Raw genomic sequence first — 16748 nt, 5'->3', positions numbered from 1 at the left:
TGGGAAATCAAACTTTCAGCTTTATGGTAGTGTTTCTTTTATAGAGATTAAACAAAATAGTTGTGCCAAGTTGTTTTTTAAAATGGGATGCTGAAAAGTGTGTTTCATTCAAGATTTTTTTCCACATAAACGTACTTTGTGAGTTGCAGGAGGGAAGAGGAATTGAAAGCATTAGTGTTTCATTAGTGTGAGAATTTGAAACAATGGTCCACATGATGCGGAAGGTAATGTTTGGGTTTCTGACTGGTCAATGTTCCACACATAGAAACCAGCCCCAGAGATATTGTGCAAGAGTGCAGTTGTGCAACTGCTTAAAACAGCACACCCATACTTGCACCACAGATTGCACACTGTTCCCAGTGTAAGTAACACCGCACAAGTGCGGGAGCGCTGTTTTAATTGGTTTAGCAACTGCACTCTTGTGCAACACCACAGGGGCTGGACTTCAGTTGTGCAGCAGTGGGGCCAATCAGGAATGCTGGCATTGCCTTCCACATCATGTGAGCAAATGCAGGTTACAAGGGTTCACACCAGAGGATGGCAAAAACCAATGAGTCATGGACCTGTCATACATTTACGGTTGTCACCCTTGTGAGAGTCTGTGTCCTCACAACAGTTTTATATTAGGCAAAAATTCAGCAGGCACTCTTTCTTGTTAGATAGAGAAAAACCACACCTGCTGAATTTTTGCCCATCATAACCTGTTAAATATCCTTCACCAAGGATAAGGGTAGTAAAGACTACATAATCATATTTGAAGGTATTGTCAAAGCCGGGATGAGTGCAGTTCTTGTCCCATATTTGCTGAGTTATGAAAACAAAAAAAGGAAAATGTTTCTTGTCTGATTGGGCAACATCCAGTCTATGTTAATTTAAGTCTAAGTCATATTGAAATTGACAGGGCTTCAGTTAATCATGACTTATGTATCTTACTGATTTCAATAGTGCTTAGGAGTCTTAGAATTTGCTTTCCCCCAAATGTTGCACAAAAGCAATGCCTTTGCCCAGAATTAAAGAGTGACTTGACATTTTATGTGGCAATCATCAGAAGTACGATGTGTGTGTGTGCGCGCGCATGTGTTTAACATCCCTGTACATGTAAAAATTGCAAGTATGCCTGAGAAACTTTCAAACCTGTCTGGAAATGTTTGTGAACATTTGGTAGCCGTCTAGATATTTCTGTACAGTTTCCTATTTCTTATTCATGTAGGAAATGTGTGCCTACTGACCTGTAAACTTGAGGTTAGAAAGGCCTTTAGTTTTGCAAAATATTGCCTATGAAAAAATGCAACTAATTCCCCAGAAGTTGCTACCATTGTCATTCTTAAAGTTTTGGCTCCCTCCTCAAAGTCTCTAGAAATTCAGTCTCTCACTGGTTGGGTGGATGCCTCTTGTCTCTATGGAACATCAGCTTAAGGTATGTGCATGAACAATAAGGCAGCATGCAGGTGGTCACAGCTTGCCAAATCACATATTAACTGGGTTCAGACGTCACATGGAGCCATGGTTTCTTTAGCTAAATCATGTTTTCACATTATTTTTGAACCCAAGCCTGCCCATATACCATGATTTGTTTGGAGTCAACAATACAACATCAGACACTATGGTTTGAAGTTGGTTTGCAAACCAGAGTTTGTGCTAACTGTGGCTTCATATTATGTCTGAAATCACAAACCATTGATAAACCACAGTTAGAGTAATCATTCCACCTCAAGAGGCTGCTGTACCATGATCATGGGAATGAACTTGTGACTTATGAAGCTGAGTCATGAGCAGATGGGAAACAAAAGCTGACAAGCAGCTCTAAATCATAATGGCAGTTCATACAATCATTAGTTGGCAATTCACATGAATTAATTGTAAACTGCTAATTGGCAGTTCATATGATGGTTCTCATTTGTCCCACCCAGCTTCGGGAACTGTGTGCCCTCCCAATTTTTGAAGGTTTGCTAGCAAAAACCTAGGCAGGTAGAGGTGAACTATAAGTCTGAGAGACAGGAGCTAGATAGGATGGCACTGTACTACCCAGCACTTGTACCCAGCATATTAATGAGGTAGGAGGAAAGGTCATCCCACCCAGCTCCTGTCTTGCAGGTGATCATCCCTCCTCCTCCCACCTAGGTTTTTGCTAGCACAACTTACTGGGAGTGCTCACAGCTCCTCAAGGTGAACTGCGTTATAGTTTGCTTGTCGTATGTCTGGCAGCTCAAACCACAATCTTACCTATGTTTAGCACAAACCATGATTTTGTATTATGGCTGAAACTAGCCACTGCAGCTGCGGTTGTCTATGCACTATGTTTTGTTCACAACATATTGCAGGGCAATCACATATTGCAGGACAGAACTCTTCTTCCCTTGAAGAAGAATTTTACTCAAAACACATCAGGATCTACTCTTTAACAAATTGTATTGCACCATTCCCGTTTCCTTCCTTCCCACACTGGTAGAGACAGCAGTTATAGAATAAATGAACACAGAAGGCAGAATAGGGCCTTGAGAAATATGCAACAGGAATGGGGAAGGGGCTTGGTTCATAAACCTTGACATAAAAATTGTGTTACAAGCATGTCTCTATTTTAATTGGCAAACTGTTAGAGAGTATACAGGCACACATATGGGATGTGCTTTCTTTTTAGGCTTTCAAGTGGCGTGAATAAGGTCAAACTGTTTCAGGGATACTAACAGGAGTGTAGCCTTGGTCTCCTCTTCCCTGTTCTCCTCTGGCCTTCCCCATAATTAGATTTTGCTCACTTACCAGCTTTCTGTTATTTTGGCCTTTAGCAAAATTACTGATAGCTCTGCCATTCATCACCCCTCAGCTTGATCACATTTGGCTGTTTTCACTTTCCATTTATGTGAAAACCTTTAGGATCACTGACTTATTTTGGGCTATGCAGGCTTTAGCTTTTTTAAAAAAAATCTCACACTTGTCATCCATATGGATTATTTATGGAATTACAGTTCTTTGTTTAAAGAGACTAGCTATATTTTTAATTCACTACTCTTGCTTTTCAGACTCTTTCCCAACCCCATGAACCCTTCCTGTCAGAGTCACATGAGAACAATTTCAACCACTATTTTCAGAGTGTTTCCAGATTTTCCTATTCTTTTATATGGAAAATTTGCTAGATAATTTGGAACCTGTAATGCCTTTTATCCTCCCTTAAAGACTGCTACTCCACCTTTAAAAGATACATTTTAATAGCTGGAAAACCGTTTGTTTTATTTGGCTGATTTCCTAATACTCGCAGTAACACAGTCTTTGAACACTATGTTTGTTGACACATTGTCCATATGGATATGTTTTCCTTCTTCACACCAAGCCTGTAATCCTACAATCACTTACTGGGGAGCAAGTCCTTAATTCAGAAAGATAAAAAATATTTCCAAGTAAAAATGCATAAGACTGTCCTGCAAGTAATTTGTGTGTGGACTAAAGACTAGCCAAGGGATGAACACCTCAGTCTCCCAACACCTTGCTGTCTTTTCAAAATGTGCTTGCTGAAATTCTGCCTTAAGAATATTGCAGATGTAATGTCCGAAGTCCCCTAAAATAAATGTGGGTCATTCAATTAACAGAAGTCCACAAAAGCTGAAGCACAATGTACATTTTTTAGAGAAATATGCATTTTTAGAGAAATATAGAGAAATTTTTTTAGAGAAATATTTCTAAATATAGAAAAAATAGAGTCAATGATACTAGTCTCGTTTTCCACACTGCCAGGGAGCCTAATCATCAAAGAACAGTCGAAACGCTGCTTTCATGCTGCTCACTCCCTTCTAAACATCTCTCATGTTGCTTCTTGATGCTTCGCTCCCCCACTTGTGTTTGTTGTTTCTTGCTTAACTCCTTTGTGTTGAAGTCAAAAAATGCCCTCATGTTCCTTTGGCATATTGAGACATTTGATATGGTGGGGTTTTTGATGATATGTGGGGTTTTAGGGTATAGGGTTTTATTATTTGGGAGAAGTCCAAAGTTATCACCTATCATATGAAAACCACACACTCCTCAAGAACTTGATTCACCCATTATCTTATATTCATTCCCAAACCCAGGCTTGGTCCACATCTATGACACCTCTGCTTTGCCTTGACATTGGTTTTTACCATGCAATGTACATAATTTAAAGACAGGTCATTTCTAAAAGCACTGGAACCATCCTCATCAACCCAACACAGTGATGTGATGGCTGCCTGCTTCTACATTGCAGATGTTCAAGTCATGCTCTATAGAACTATATGGGGTGAGTACACCATTTCTGAAACAATCCCTTGAACATCGAGCCAAAACTGGATGCACTAGTATAAGGTATAAGGACACTGTGCCAGTGCTGCTTACAGTACCTGCCTTAGTTTTTTGATGGAGTTCATTATACAAGGTGGTGAAAACAGCTGGAGAAGAAGGAATAGGTTGTTTTGTTTGCAGTTATTCTACAGTCATTTCACATTGCTATTAACAGTTTAAAAAACAAAGATCCTTAGAGGCAGAAGAGTAAGGTGGAACATAGATCATATAATTCTCATTGCAAGACAGGGCTAGTCTACAATTACTTTTCATTGCTTCCCACACAGGCGTATTTATAGAAATTACTTTAGGGTGCCTCAAGGATCAGCAACCAGTTCAGATGGCTTGTGGAACCATGATTTAACCCTGATACCACATAACATTCTTGAACCTTTGACTTACATACTGTCCTTGATGCACAAGGAGAGAAAGGTTTCTACTTCCAATGATGATTTAGAAAAGGCCAGGATTTGCTGTAATGCCTAAACCTGGCAAATCCTATTTTGTTTCTAACCATAGGTTAGAAACAAGAAAGGATATGACACTGGGAAAATACATGAAACTCTGAGTTTCTTCCCATATTATTTCCCTCAAAGGTGGAAAACAATCTTGGGGGAAGGAATTTTGAGCGCAAAAATGGCCCACAGGGAAAGAGTTAAATATTGAATTGCCATCATTCACTGCTTCCTGACAACCTATATTTTCCCCAAAAAATTTTTTTAACAGAGTAGACATCACAGGTTTTCTAGCATCGTATGTTGTTGGGCCCTCAGTATACAGTATCTTACTGAGTATATCTTTTCATCTTACTGAGTATATCTTATTTTAGTTCAGTGTCAGGTTTACCAGAAAAGTTTAATTTGTCCAGGATTGGGCTCCAAACCAGTGAATTAAATGAAAATGTCTCATTGCAGCAATATAAGTGACATGAGCATTTATCATGCTTATCATGGTAAGTGACATGAGCACTTGTCAAAGGATCAAGTGCTCATATGTGTATAAGTTTCTCATGTAAACAATATCACATTTCCAGTTACTTGGGCAGTGACAAGACCCTGGAAGTTTGGGAATTAAAATCTCACATCAAATGATCTCTTCCACTAATCAAACTGCAAAGAAGTGCTAAAACAGGTAGTGTTTGCCAATGACTACCAAGGCTGGTGTGGCCATATTGTTCCCATGAGAGTAACAAGTCACAGACTGAGCTGGGTCTTAACCACCAATCCCTACTGAGGTTTGCAGTTCAGAATGGACATTTATAATGAAATAAAGCCTCAGCATATGTGTTCAGTTTATCTCTTTCTCCTGGCTTAAGTTGTTCTCGCCAGGTGCAATCACTTAAAACCTGTTGATTCTTTCATCTCCAAAAATTCTTTGATGGGGACTATGGATAGGAGAAGGAGTGCTAAATAAGATAGATGAGCACATGAAATTAAAACACATGGTAGGAAATAGTTGCAGTGCTGCACTTCACTTTTTAAAACATATGTAAGTTCAGCAGTAGAGCAAGCTAGGCTGTCTAAACCTTTTGCAGCTGTTTCACTCCCATACTTAAACTAAGGTTTCCACTCCCCCCTCCTCCCCCTTCAGTTGGCAACATATGCTTTTAACAGCATAATAGGTTGAAATGCAGCAGGTGACATTTTCGCCACATGAAGATGCAGTGATAAGAAAAGTTTTGTCTGCTGAATTTCACCTTGTCACGTGGCTGTTAAAAGGCACAAGAAGTTCAGAAGCTTTGCCAGAGAAGCCTACAAACTGTACTTGTAAAACAGTTCATGTCAGAAAACATTTGTTTTGACAGCATGCTTAAACTTGTAATAGCCCAACAAGTTTATTTTTAAAATGTCACTCTGCCATCATTTTCTCTCTGCATTGAAAGTTCCTTTATAAAGTGTAAATGTTTAAGGATGTACCAAATGCTTGAATTGAGCTTATAGTAATAAAGTGATTTTTGGCAAAGTTACTTCATGTCTCCCCAAGTTTTCTAGGTCATTGTTTCTCAACCACCAGTCCGGGAACCAGTGCCGGTCTGCAAGGTGTTGGGTACCGGTCTCTGAGGCATCACTAATAAAAATACACCACCACCCCCCAAAAAAATTGGGCTGGCAGGGGCTCTCCGGAGCTCATTTCCAGGCAGCCCTCACGTTCATTTTGCTTTCATTCATTTTGCTTCCACAACATTCATTTTGCTTCCACAAAATGAACATTATCCAGCAGCGAGGGCTGCCCAGAAATGAGCTCTGGAGTTGCCTGAAATTGGTTTTTTGGGGGTGCCTGGGGGTGGGATTGGCTGTGAGGGCGGCGACCCCTTTACTAACTGCTGGTCTGGGAAACTGCACATGAATAATGTAGTGGTCCATGACTCCAAAAATGTTGAGAAACACTGTTCTAGGTAACATCTTCAAAAAATATGGCTACAGATGAAGTTTTGTCAAGCTAAAATGCACGCTTACTCCCTCCTCTTTGCGCAAGAATACCCTTGCTTTGAAAGTGTGGAGGCTAGTGCTGAACAAGTGCTTTTATTAGAAGCATGCAGGCACCATTAGCACATCATTCAGTGCTCCTAAAACTGGAGTATAAGAGGAAATCTCTGATCACACAAACCATTCAGGTCACTTCAAAGCATTTTGCATTCACACACATTTTGTAAACTCACACTGTGAGTTTACTGAGAGTTCAAAGTTGCCCAAAAAAACCCAATGCAAAAAGTGGATTTTTTAAACCCAGATACATATCAGGCTACACAAAGCACAAATCACAGGCTACACAAGGCTGTGCACAATGGAAAACCCAAATTGTGTGTGAAGTGCTCCCCAATAACTCGCAGGGACTTCTGGGTAAATCTGGCCAATACGTGAATGCACACCCTCCATTTTGGAGGAGATGAGAGCTCCGAAGAGAGCCTTGTGTGAATAATGCCACTGTCAAAACTGACTCCAACAGATTTCTCTACACTAGGATTTATATATCTAGATTTATAGATTAAAAAGAGAGAGGAACAAACGAGCTATAAATGCCAGCTAGATTTGTCTTAGGAGATACTGGAATGCTGATGTATTTCTCATCATATGTATATGTATGTATTTATAATTTTCTGTGTAATGAAAAACTTTAGAAAAAAAAAGATATAAATTCAGAGAGATGCCATACTGTCATCTTGACATTCTTGCATGTCTTAGACACCTCAGCATGGCTTTTAGGCAGCTTGGTAAGGTTTTGAATTAAAGCTCCTTAAAATTACTTTTCATATCAAGCTCTTTGAAATAAATTCTATTTTAATGTATTATGCGTTGCCTATGTTTATTTATTGTATTTATTTACTACAGTTATACCCCGCTCTTCCTCCAAGCTGCCCAGAGCAATGTACGTGGTTATGTTTAGAATGTCACTATAGAATTTATTTAGCAGAAATTATAGAAGTAAGCTAGAAAAGCTTCATCACTCAAGTTCTTACTGCTTTAATTGTCAGTACAATAACTACAAGACCTCAGACCTACATACAGGTGAAACTCGGAAAATTAGAATATTGTGCAAAAGTCCATTAATTTCAGTAATGCAAATTAAAAGGTGAAACTGATATATGAGACAGACGCATTACATGCAAAGCGAGATAAGTCAAGCCTTAATTTGTTATAATTGTGATGATCATGGCATACAGCTCATGAAAACCCCAAATCTACAATCCCAGAAAATTAGAATATTACATGGAACCAAGAAGACAAGGATTGTAGAATAGAACAATATTGCACCTCTGAAAAGTATACAGTGTACTGTGCTTGATTGGCCAGCAAACTCGCCTGACCTGACCCCATAGAGAATCTATGGGGCATTGCCAAGAGAAGAATGAGAGACATGAGACCAAACAATGCAGAAGAGCTGAAGGCCGCTAATGAAGCATCCTGGTCTTCCATAACATCTCATCAGTGCCACAGGCTGATAGCATCCATGCCACGCCACATTGAGGCAGTAATTGCTGCAAAAGGGGCCCAAACCAAGTACTGAATACATATGCATGCTTATACTTTTCAGAGGTCCAATATTGTTCTATTCTACAATCCTTGTCTTCTTGGTTCCTTGTAATATTCTAATTTTCTGGGATTGTGGATTTGGGGTTTTCATGAGCTGTATGCCATGATCATCACAATTATAACAAATTAAGGCTTGACTTATCTCGCTTTGCATGTAATGCATCTGTCTCATATATCAGTTTCACCTTTTAATTTGCATTACTGAAATTAATAGACTTTTGCACGATATTCTAATTTTCTGAGTTTCACCTGTAGTGGTGTATTCTCTAGTTGAGAGATTTTCATACTCCTTAGCTAGCTGAATAGCTTAAGGCTGATGTAAATAGGAGTGAGCATGAATTAGAAATCAGGGTTTGATTTGAATTTGCATAGAATTTGCACTGAACTGCATGCTGCCGAACCAAATGGCCAGTCCGGTCCGTTTGACTGAACCGGTTTGGTGGTTTGGGCAGCTAATATTTGTAAAGAGGAATCTGTTGAAGATTCCCCTTTACAAGTAAAGGGGTGGGGGGTCCAGGAAGTCTTCAGGGCATCTGGGCGGGGGTGGCAGGAGAGACGAAAAGGTCCTTACTCAGCTGGTGTCACTACCAGCACCATCAACCCCCAGCACAGCCCCAAGTGTGCTTGAAGCTCCATTTAGGAAGCCACCAGCAAGGCAGCAGCATGGTTCCAGCCTCCGTGTATGAGCAGAGGCTGGAACCACACCACTGCCATGTGGGCGGCTTCCTAAATGGAGCTTCAAGCATGTTTGGGGCCATGCTGGGGTGTGTGAATGGCAGTGGCAGGCAAGGACCTTTTTACCTCTCTTGCTGCCCTTGCCCAGACATACCTTCGCTGCCGAAATGGCTCACCTGAACTGGGCTTGGTCAGGCTCAATCGTGATCCAAACTGTCCCTTGTTCAATTTCTAGTTGAGCCGATGAACCGGTTCGGCGGTGAATGGTTCATGCATACCCCTAGATGTAAATGCTAAGATTGTGAAAAGCCGTGACAAGTGTATACCTATATATAAATTGCACTCACCTTAATTCATACTTTTGATAAAGCAGGCAGTTTGGACAAATGACCAGGAGGTCATTTTTGTTATTTCTCCATAGAAGCAGGACAGTCTTGCCTATGGTGCAAATGGGACAAAAATGTCCTGCAAGTAGATTTGAGCAGGCAGAAGCTGGACATCCCTAACATTACTGCCACTCATCCAAACATATGAATGCCTGCTTCATTCTCAGCCTTATCATTTCCAGGACAATGCAAAGTAGAGAGGTTGTGTTTGTTCTGCCCCCTTCTTCCAAGAGACAGAAAAGAGGAAGGACTGCCTGAAGACCTGTGAGGTAGGCATAGGCTGGACTGCCAGGCTTGCATTTGGGAGTGTGCAGAATAAGGACTACATCTAGACAGCGCCTTTTGCCCAAAACTGACGCTGTTGGAAAATTCCCTTCCTTGAAAGCTGCTTATGATAGAATTCAGTATGATTTCAGCAAACCTTGGTAGGGTATCTAAACAGTGCAAGGAATTCTCAGTCCACATAGAGCAAGTTTGGTGAACCTGGCCCCCACTGGAATAAGTTATAGATAAGGTGATGCCGTTTTCTAGACCTAGCTTCCACTGATGCGTAAGAAGGTAGGGCTATTTATTTATTTATTTTTCAGATTTGTATACTGCCCCAAACTTCCATCTCTGGGCAGTTTACAACAACATAAAACAGATTAAAAATAAAACTATTTAAAACAATTTAAATCCACAGTACAGTTAAAAAGCTCAGGTGAGCAAATAAGTCTTAAGAGACGTTTAAAAAGTTGTCAGAGATGGGGAGGCTCTTATTTCAGCAGGAAGAGCATTCCAGAGACTCAAAGCAGCAATGGAGAAAGCCCATCCCTGCGTAGCCACCAGACGAGCTGGTGGCAACTGCAGACGAACCTCTCTGGATGATCTCAATGGGCGGTAGGGCTCATAGTGAAGCCCACATTTTCTTAAATACCCAGGGCCTAAGCTGTTTAGGGCTTATATGCTGTTTGTTTATAACCAGCACCTTGTATTTTGCCCAGAAACTTATTGGTAGCCAGTGTAACTCTTTTAGTATAGGAATAATATGGTTTCTCCGATTATCAACGTTGCCTCCTCAGGATACAATATGAATACCCCTGAATGATCAGTATCACAGTCATGCAACATAGTGTTTCCATACCAAATTATTGCTTTTGCTAACCCTTTTGAGACATACACATTAGCAACAAACAGCAAAACACTTCTTCTTGCATGCCATCTTTTAACAAACAAAAATGTCAGTTGCGACAAGTGTGTGGTGTGTGTGTGTGTGTGTATAAATGCAATAGCTGGTGTGCATTATACAGTGTCAAAGACAAAGAATGTATCAAGGCAAAAAGTGAAGGCACAAAAAGCCACGTGGGTGGGGAAAGGGTGGAAACAGTAGCCAGAGCAGCAGCTGAGCAGAAACCAGAGATCCTTCCCCAGAACTGCCAGCTAAAAGCTGTACAAATGCACAATCGCAAACCTCTGAAGAGCGTGGCCTGCGAAGAACCAAACTCTTTGGATAAAAGTAATCGGATGAAGAATGCTGCCATGAAACATAAACAAAGAAAAAAGTGAAAAAGGCAAACATTTCTCCTAGATGCATATAAAATTAAAGGATGGTTCCTCTTCCCATGTTATAAAAATTATTTATACCTCCTTAAAATGAATAGGATAACAGACTGCAGTATAACACATTCTATCAACAGAAGAATCATCAACTGGCAGGCAGCTATGAAAGAAACAACCTCTCAGTGCTTATACTTGCACTGCCTTGTTTCCTGCTTATTTTGGCATTAGCAACCTTCTATGAAAAAAATCCAAAGACCATCAGATTTTAAGCAATCATTGTTTTAATGGACTCCACCTAAAATCTAAACCAGTGAGAACTGATTATAGAGGGTGCTATCCAAGTTCAGTTGCAGAGAAAAGCCAGAAAGCAGTGGTGGCTGTCAAAGCGGCTTCAACAACAAAAATGTTTTGGTTTGTTTATTTTGGCTGTGTGGAGGGGGGGAAGGAATCTGATTCTGACCCTATACAATATTAAGCACTTTCCATGACTACCACCTCCCAAGAAGTATTCTTTACACTTTGGGTGCTGGGTACATATGAAAGAGAAAAGCAAAGAGCTACTTGGAGGGAACCTTTGCAGTTTCCTTGGGAACTGGGAATAAACTGGATGGATTTTGAAAGGTCAACTTGATAAATATTCTGGCCAGTGTCTGAGCAGACTGGCTTCTCAAATCTTTGGATATTCAACTCGGATGCAAACGCATGAGAAATGCTTTAAAATGTACACAGCCTGAAACATAGCCATTTCAACTGCAACTCCATCAAAATGTTAAACAAATAAACAAATAAACTTCAGGGCTTACTAAAGCAAGAATTTTAGGATGCAACCCAGTGCACTGGTAAGCATGCTGAACTCTTACTGATTTCCATCATTATATTCTTAACACCATCCTTCGAATTTTAGATCTCCCTCACAACATCAGGAGTGTTTTATTCAGAATCATATTGTCAGCATTCCTGCTTCTATTGGTTAACATCATCCTTACTGACAAATTCCAGAGGGGAAGCTGTTTAAGTCTGTTCCAGTAAAAACAAAATACTGTGGCACCTCAAAGATTACATGAATGGTCACCTAAGTAGTTAAGTACATACACATACAAAAGGGATCTCTCTCTCTCTCTCTCTCTCTCTCTCCCTCCCTCTCTCTCTCTCTCTCTCTCACACACACACACACACACACACACACTCTCTCTCTCTCTCTCTCTCTCTCTCACACACACACACACACACACACACACACACACACACACACACAGAGCAAGAAAACTCAGTAGGTACTGTATGTCCAATTACTGAGCAACATACAAATGAATACAGGAGCCCATCAAATGATTCCAGATTACGTCAGTAAGGATGAAATGAACTGTCCTAACATCCGCTGGGAAACAGCAAGAATGTCAAAGAGTTCAGTCCATCATTTGTTACATCGAGACTGTCTTTTGTTTGGAGCAATATTTATAATGTACTTGGCATGCCACTATTAAAGGAGCATTTGCAGGACTGTGTGTCACTGAAGATGAAATTCAGAAATGGAAACCCCCTGTACAAGGGCCAGACTACCTACTTGCAGTGTGGGAAACAGGGCATGTGTGGGACTCTCCTGTGTGAGGTTGTCCTATGCGGGTCTACCCTGAATAGTCAGTTGACTTTTAATGGAATAATGAACTATACTTTCTCTAGAGGGAAAAGAAGTCGGCTACTGCAGTTGAAAGCTGTCAAGAGTCCTACTTCAGCAGAGCACATCCTTTTCAAGTTTTAAAAATAAATCCTTACCCGTAGCTTTTCTTCTCCCTTTGTGGACTGCTTACAGTCGGGGTGCCAAACTGTGGAACCTGGTGGCAGGACACACAAGATGTCAGAAGTCAAGTCACTTCTGGTCATAACATATTCAACTCAAAAGAAGTGCAGTAAAGTGAAAATATTTTATTTCACACTTTCCAGGGAGGTGGGATGTTCCAGACCAGTGTTGTCTGGCTGAGTTTCCTTTTGGGCAAGTAAGCAACATGATAAAACGGTTCTTTTATAATATTCCATTTATTTGTAAATATACAGTTGAGCAGGTATTGAATCAAGCACAAAGCAAACAATACCAAAGGAATATCAAATCTTGAAATCTCAAAAGCTGCTTCTGCTGGCCAGAAACCTTCTGGCAAGCTAACAGTATCTGTTTGTTCACTCAGGTCTTTTACATTTTGAACTGATTTTAACTGAATTTTTTTAAAAAAAATGTCTTAAAATTTTTTGAATTATATTTTGTATTTTCTTCTCTCACACCACCATTTTTTCCTGTCTGTTATGATTTAATGTGTTGTGTGGTTTTTATCTCATGTTCTAATGTTGTGTTGAAAGCTTCTCAGAGAATGTGTTATGGGGCAGCTAACTACTAAAGTTTATCATCATCATCATCATCATCACCACCACCACCACCACCACCACCACCACAATTAAATATACAAAGTATATAATAATGCCAGCTGTTTCCATTCTGTTTGTTTCTCCCACCTACACTAAGACTGGGCAAATCAGTTTTACCACCTCTTCCAACACTAGATTGTTGTGAGCTGACCATGCAAACAGTCAAAGTGCACTGTCTGTCCATCAATTTGCATCCAGTTATTCAGTGGCAGGTGGGCCAAGGTATTGTGACACCTGAGGCAAGGTGCAAAATGTTGCCTTTCTCTGCAACCATCCCTCCCTCACCCACCTTTCAAAACCAACCCTTATAAGTTTTGAAAGTGGTGTGATGGGCAGAGAGCAGAGAAGGTTACCACTGCCAGCAGCCACCTCTTCTCTCCTTGTTCTTGTAAGCTTTGCAAGGGATGTGAGGAGCACCTCTTTTTGCAAAGCTTGCAAGGGTCAGACTGGTCCCAAAGAGCTGCTCTAGAGGCAATGGGACATTTTGCGTCCCTCCCTGCTGGTGCCCCAATAATCTGCTGCCTTATTGCTGGACCTCTCCTCATGAAAGGACCACCCCTGTTAGTGGCCAAGCCATGCCAAAGCTAAAGGGAAGCTTTAAAAAACAGGACAGAACCTCTCACAAAAACAGTGCCTATCTAGCAAGATACCTATCTTGTTAACCACAATATGATCTGCTAATTAACATAATCTCCTAATTAAAACATTGCACTAGATAGCAATAAGCAAGAAATAAATGAAAATGGAGCCTGGAAAGATTCTTTAGGACAATGCTGAGATGTCAGCTTTCCATGTGGTGGAGTCAGGGTGGTGTAGCTGGCAGTGCCCGTCAATGCCCCAGGGAAGATGATACCTTTCCCCTCATTATCATCTCCAGGCTCACTGTGAGAAGTGGTGGAGCAGGTTCTGATTTCTTGACCTTGAATCTCGTATTCAATTGCAAAGGAAAGACAGTGAGGTAATGTCTCCATTTCTGGCTGTAGTAGCTTCAAAGAGCTTTGGAGTCCTACCCCAAATTCATTGATCTTCCATTAGAAGATGGTCTTGCCTACAAGCAGTTTCATAGATTAGACTAAATCAAGTCAATAGAATTTGCAACTTCTTTATTTTCTGCTTATAAAAGCTTCTTATTGCTTAGGGAAGAAAGGGGGAAGGGCAGGAAAGTAACCTGCAACCAAATCAGACTTGAGCTTCTCATGGAATGTGCAGTACTTGGAGGCTGACCTGTATGTTCCATATGTCAGATTTGTCTTACTGCTCAGACGTAAGCAAGACATGCATTTTCCCCTGCTTATCTGCAAGCAAGAGATAGTAATTTTTGCTAGACAGATGCAGGTTGCAACATTCTTGACAAGGATTAATTAGTGCAGAGTTCCGAAACTTGGGTCCCTAGATGATGTTGGACTACAACTCGCAGCATCCCCAGTCACAAGGTTACTGTAGTCCAACAACATCTAGGGACCCATGGTTGGGAACCCCTGAATTAGTGTGAGGAAGGACAATATCCAGACCAATAGCTATCCCAGTTGTACGTATTGTGGTACTAATATACACTATATGAGTTAGGTGTTTTGAGTCTACATCACAGGTCCTGAGGCACTCAAACACTTGGCAGTGGTTAGAGCAAGCACCTTTCATTTGACCAATTGATAGATAATGTTAGAGATATTCATGGAGAAGACTTCTATTTCTGGCATTAGTTATGAGAGCTATAAAAAACCTCTATGCTAGGGCCTAGCAACAGGAGATTCCTGTCTACCATATTCTGCTTGTGGGCTTCTTGGAAGCATCTGGCTGGCCACTGATGGAACACAAACAACACTGTTGTGTCTAGATGGATAGTGGTATATTCCTGCAAGGCAGTTACTGTCTTCTTGTGTTTCAGCCTCTAAATGAGGCAGCCTCTCTTACTTCAGTTCTACATTTGAGAAGAAGTATTTTTTTATTCAGTGCTATTACTTTAATAAATAAATGTGGAGGGATTTTAAAAAACAGAGCTAAAAGTTACTTTTGGAAAATGCACAACTCTTGAACTTCATCTGCACAAAGTAAGGTCAAAGTTAACTAGCATCTCAACCACAGTATTACTAAGCCGAATTTAAATCTATTTGATTGTGTGGAAAAGAGAACGTGCCTGATGAGAACAAACCACATAAAATTCTAGGAGCTGTGTTTGTATTAGCTACTGTGCAGGCTATAAAGGGAAGGAAATATTTTTCCCACAAAGGCAGAAGGATTACAAAGTAAATGTCAGTGTAAACCTGCTGTAAACCACCCAGACATACATTTTGGGTGGTATAAAAATATGTAAGTTAAGTTCTGTTAAATTAAGTTAAGTTCCATTAAGTTCCATTAAATAAACAGTGTAAATACTGGGGAGAACCTTTATTCCAAAACGTCTTATTTGGCACTGTGATGGACGATACATAATCACATGCTATTTTGTTATCAGCACACACCATCATAAACATTATTCTCAAGAGGATGAAGGAGGGGCTTGGGCTCTTGTGACAGAGTTTAAGTCTAGGTTAAGGAAGACGACAAAGCTGCTCCTTCCGGGCGCTTTCCAGACTAGCTGCTGGAACAGCAGCAAAATGCCACCGTTTGGGCAAGTCACATTTGGAACGTAAACAGCAGGGGGAGCAGTCTTGCAGCAACAAACAACCTGGGGGGGGGGAAAGCAACTTTTTCACGCCGGATATACAATGCCCTCGCTCTATATCACAGTGATTAAATTTGCAACAAGGCATTGGAAATGTGAACGGCACCCTGCTGTCCGCATAGGGATCGCAGTGTCACGACACATGAAGTGTGGAAGCACACTTCCGAGATACGTCCTGACCCCATTGTAGGATCTAGTCTGGAAAGCGCTCAGGAGAAGGAAATCAAAGACTACCTTGCTACAATAATGCTTGGCTCCGAGACAAAGCTACTGAGAGCTTACAGTTTGGGTAGGGAGCATAATGAATATGGCCTATTACCATAGCAACATAGAGGTGGAGGGAGCCTTAAAGACCATCTAGTCCAACTCTTTGCTTGATGCAGGAAATCCAGAGCTAGAGCATCCCTCAGAGATGGCTGTTCAGCCTCTGTTAAAAGACCCCCAGTAAGGGAGGGCTTCCCTTAGTTACTGCTTCCATTGTCCAACTTTAGGACAGCACAGAACAAGTCTTTGCATGACAGCCCTTTAGGGATTTGAAGAGTAGTATCATGTCCCCCCTCAGTCTTCTCTTCTCCAGGCTAAACATTCCCAGTTCTCAGAGCTGTAGCTACAACTGAACAAGAGGGGACAAATTATTCTGGAGCCTGGAGGGGGCGGGGCTGGCTGAGTGATGGATTGCTCTTTGCTCTCCCCATCAAGCCTCTCTAAAGAAGGCGGCCTAGAGTTTAGGGGGCAAGAGCTTCACTTTCGTCT

General features: G+C 40.9%; 1 protein-coding gene across 17 annotated transcripts in view; it reads right to left on the bottom strand.

Annotated features, from left to right (window-relative positions):
• ABLIM1 (actin binding LIM protein 1) overlaps positions 1-16748 on the bottom strand; it is a 325523-nt gene that overhangs the window by 67605 nt on the left and 241170 nt on the right. For 14 of the 17 annotated variants that reach the window (XM_053312321.1, XM_053312318.1, XM_053312316.1 and 11 more), the window contains exons 8-10: positions 12692-12750; positions 10830-10892; positions 4347-4394 (exon numbers count right to left, since the gene is read on the bottom strand). In XM_053312321.1, the coding sequence (XP_053168296.1) occupies positions 4347-4394; positions 10830-10892; positions 12692-12750 (170 nt within the window). The remainder of the gene's footprint in view (positions 1-4346; positions 4395-10829; positions 10893-12691; positions 12751-16748) is intronic. The other 3 variants (XM_053312327.1, XM_053312324.1, XM_053312322.1) reach the window with 2 other exon arrangements.

This window comes from Hemicordylus capensis, chromosome 3 (genome assembly GCF_027244095.1).
Source record: "Hemicordylus capensis ecotype Gifberg chromosome 3, rHemCap1.1.pri, whole genome shotgun sequence".
NCBI lineage: Eukaryota > Metazoa > Chordata > Lepidosauria > Squamata > Cordylidae > Hemicordylus > Hemicordylus capensis.
This window is presented reverse-complemented; position numbering and strand designations above follow the sequence as displayed.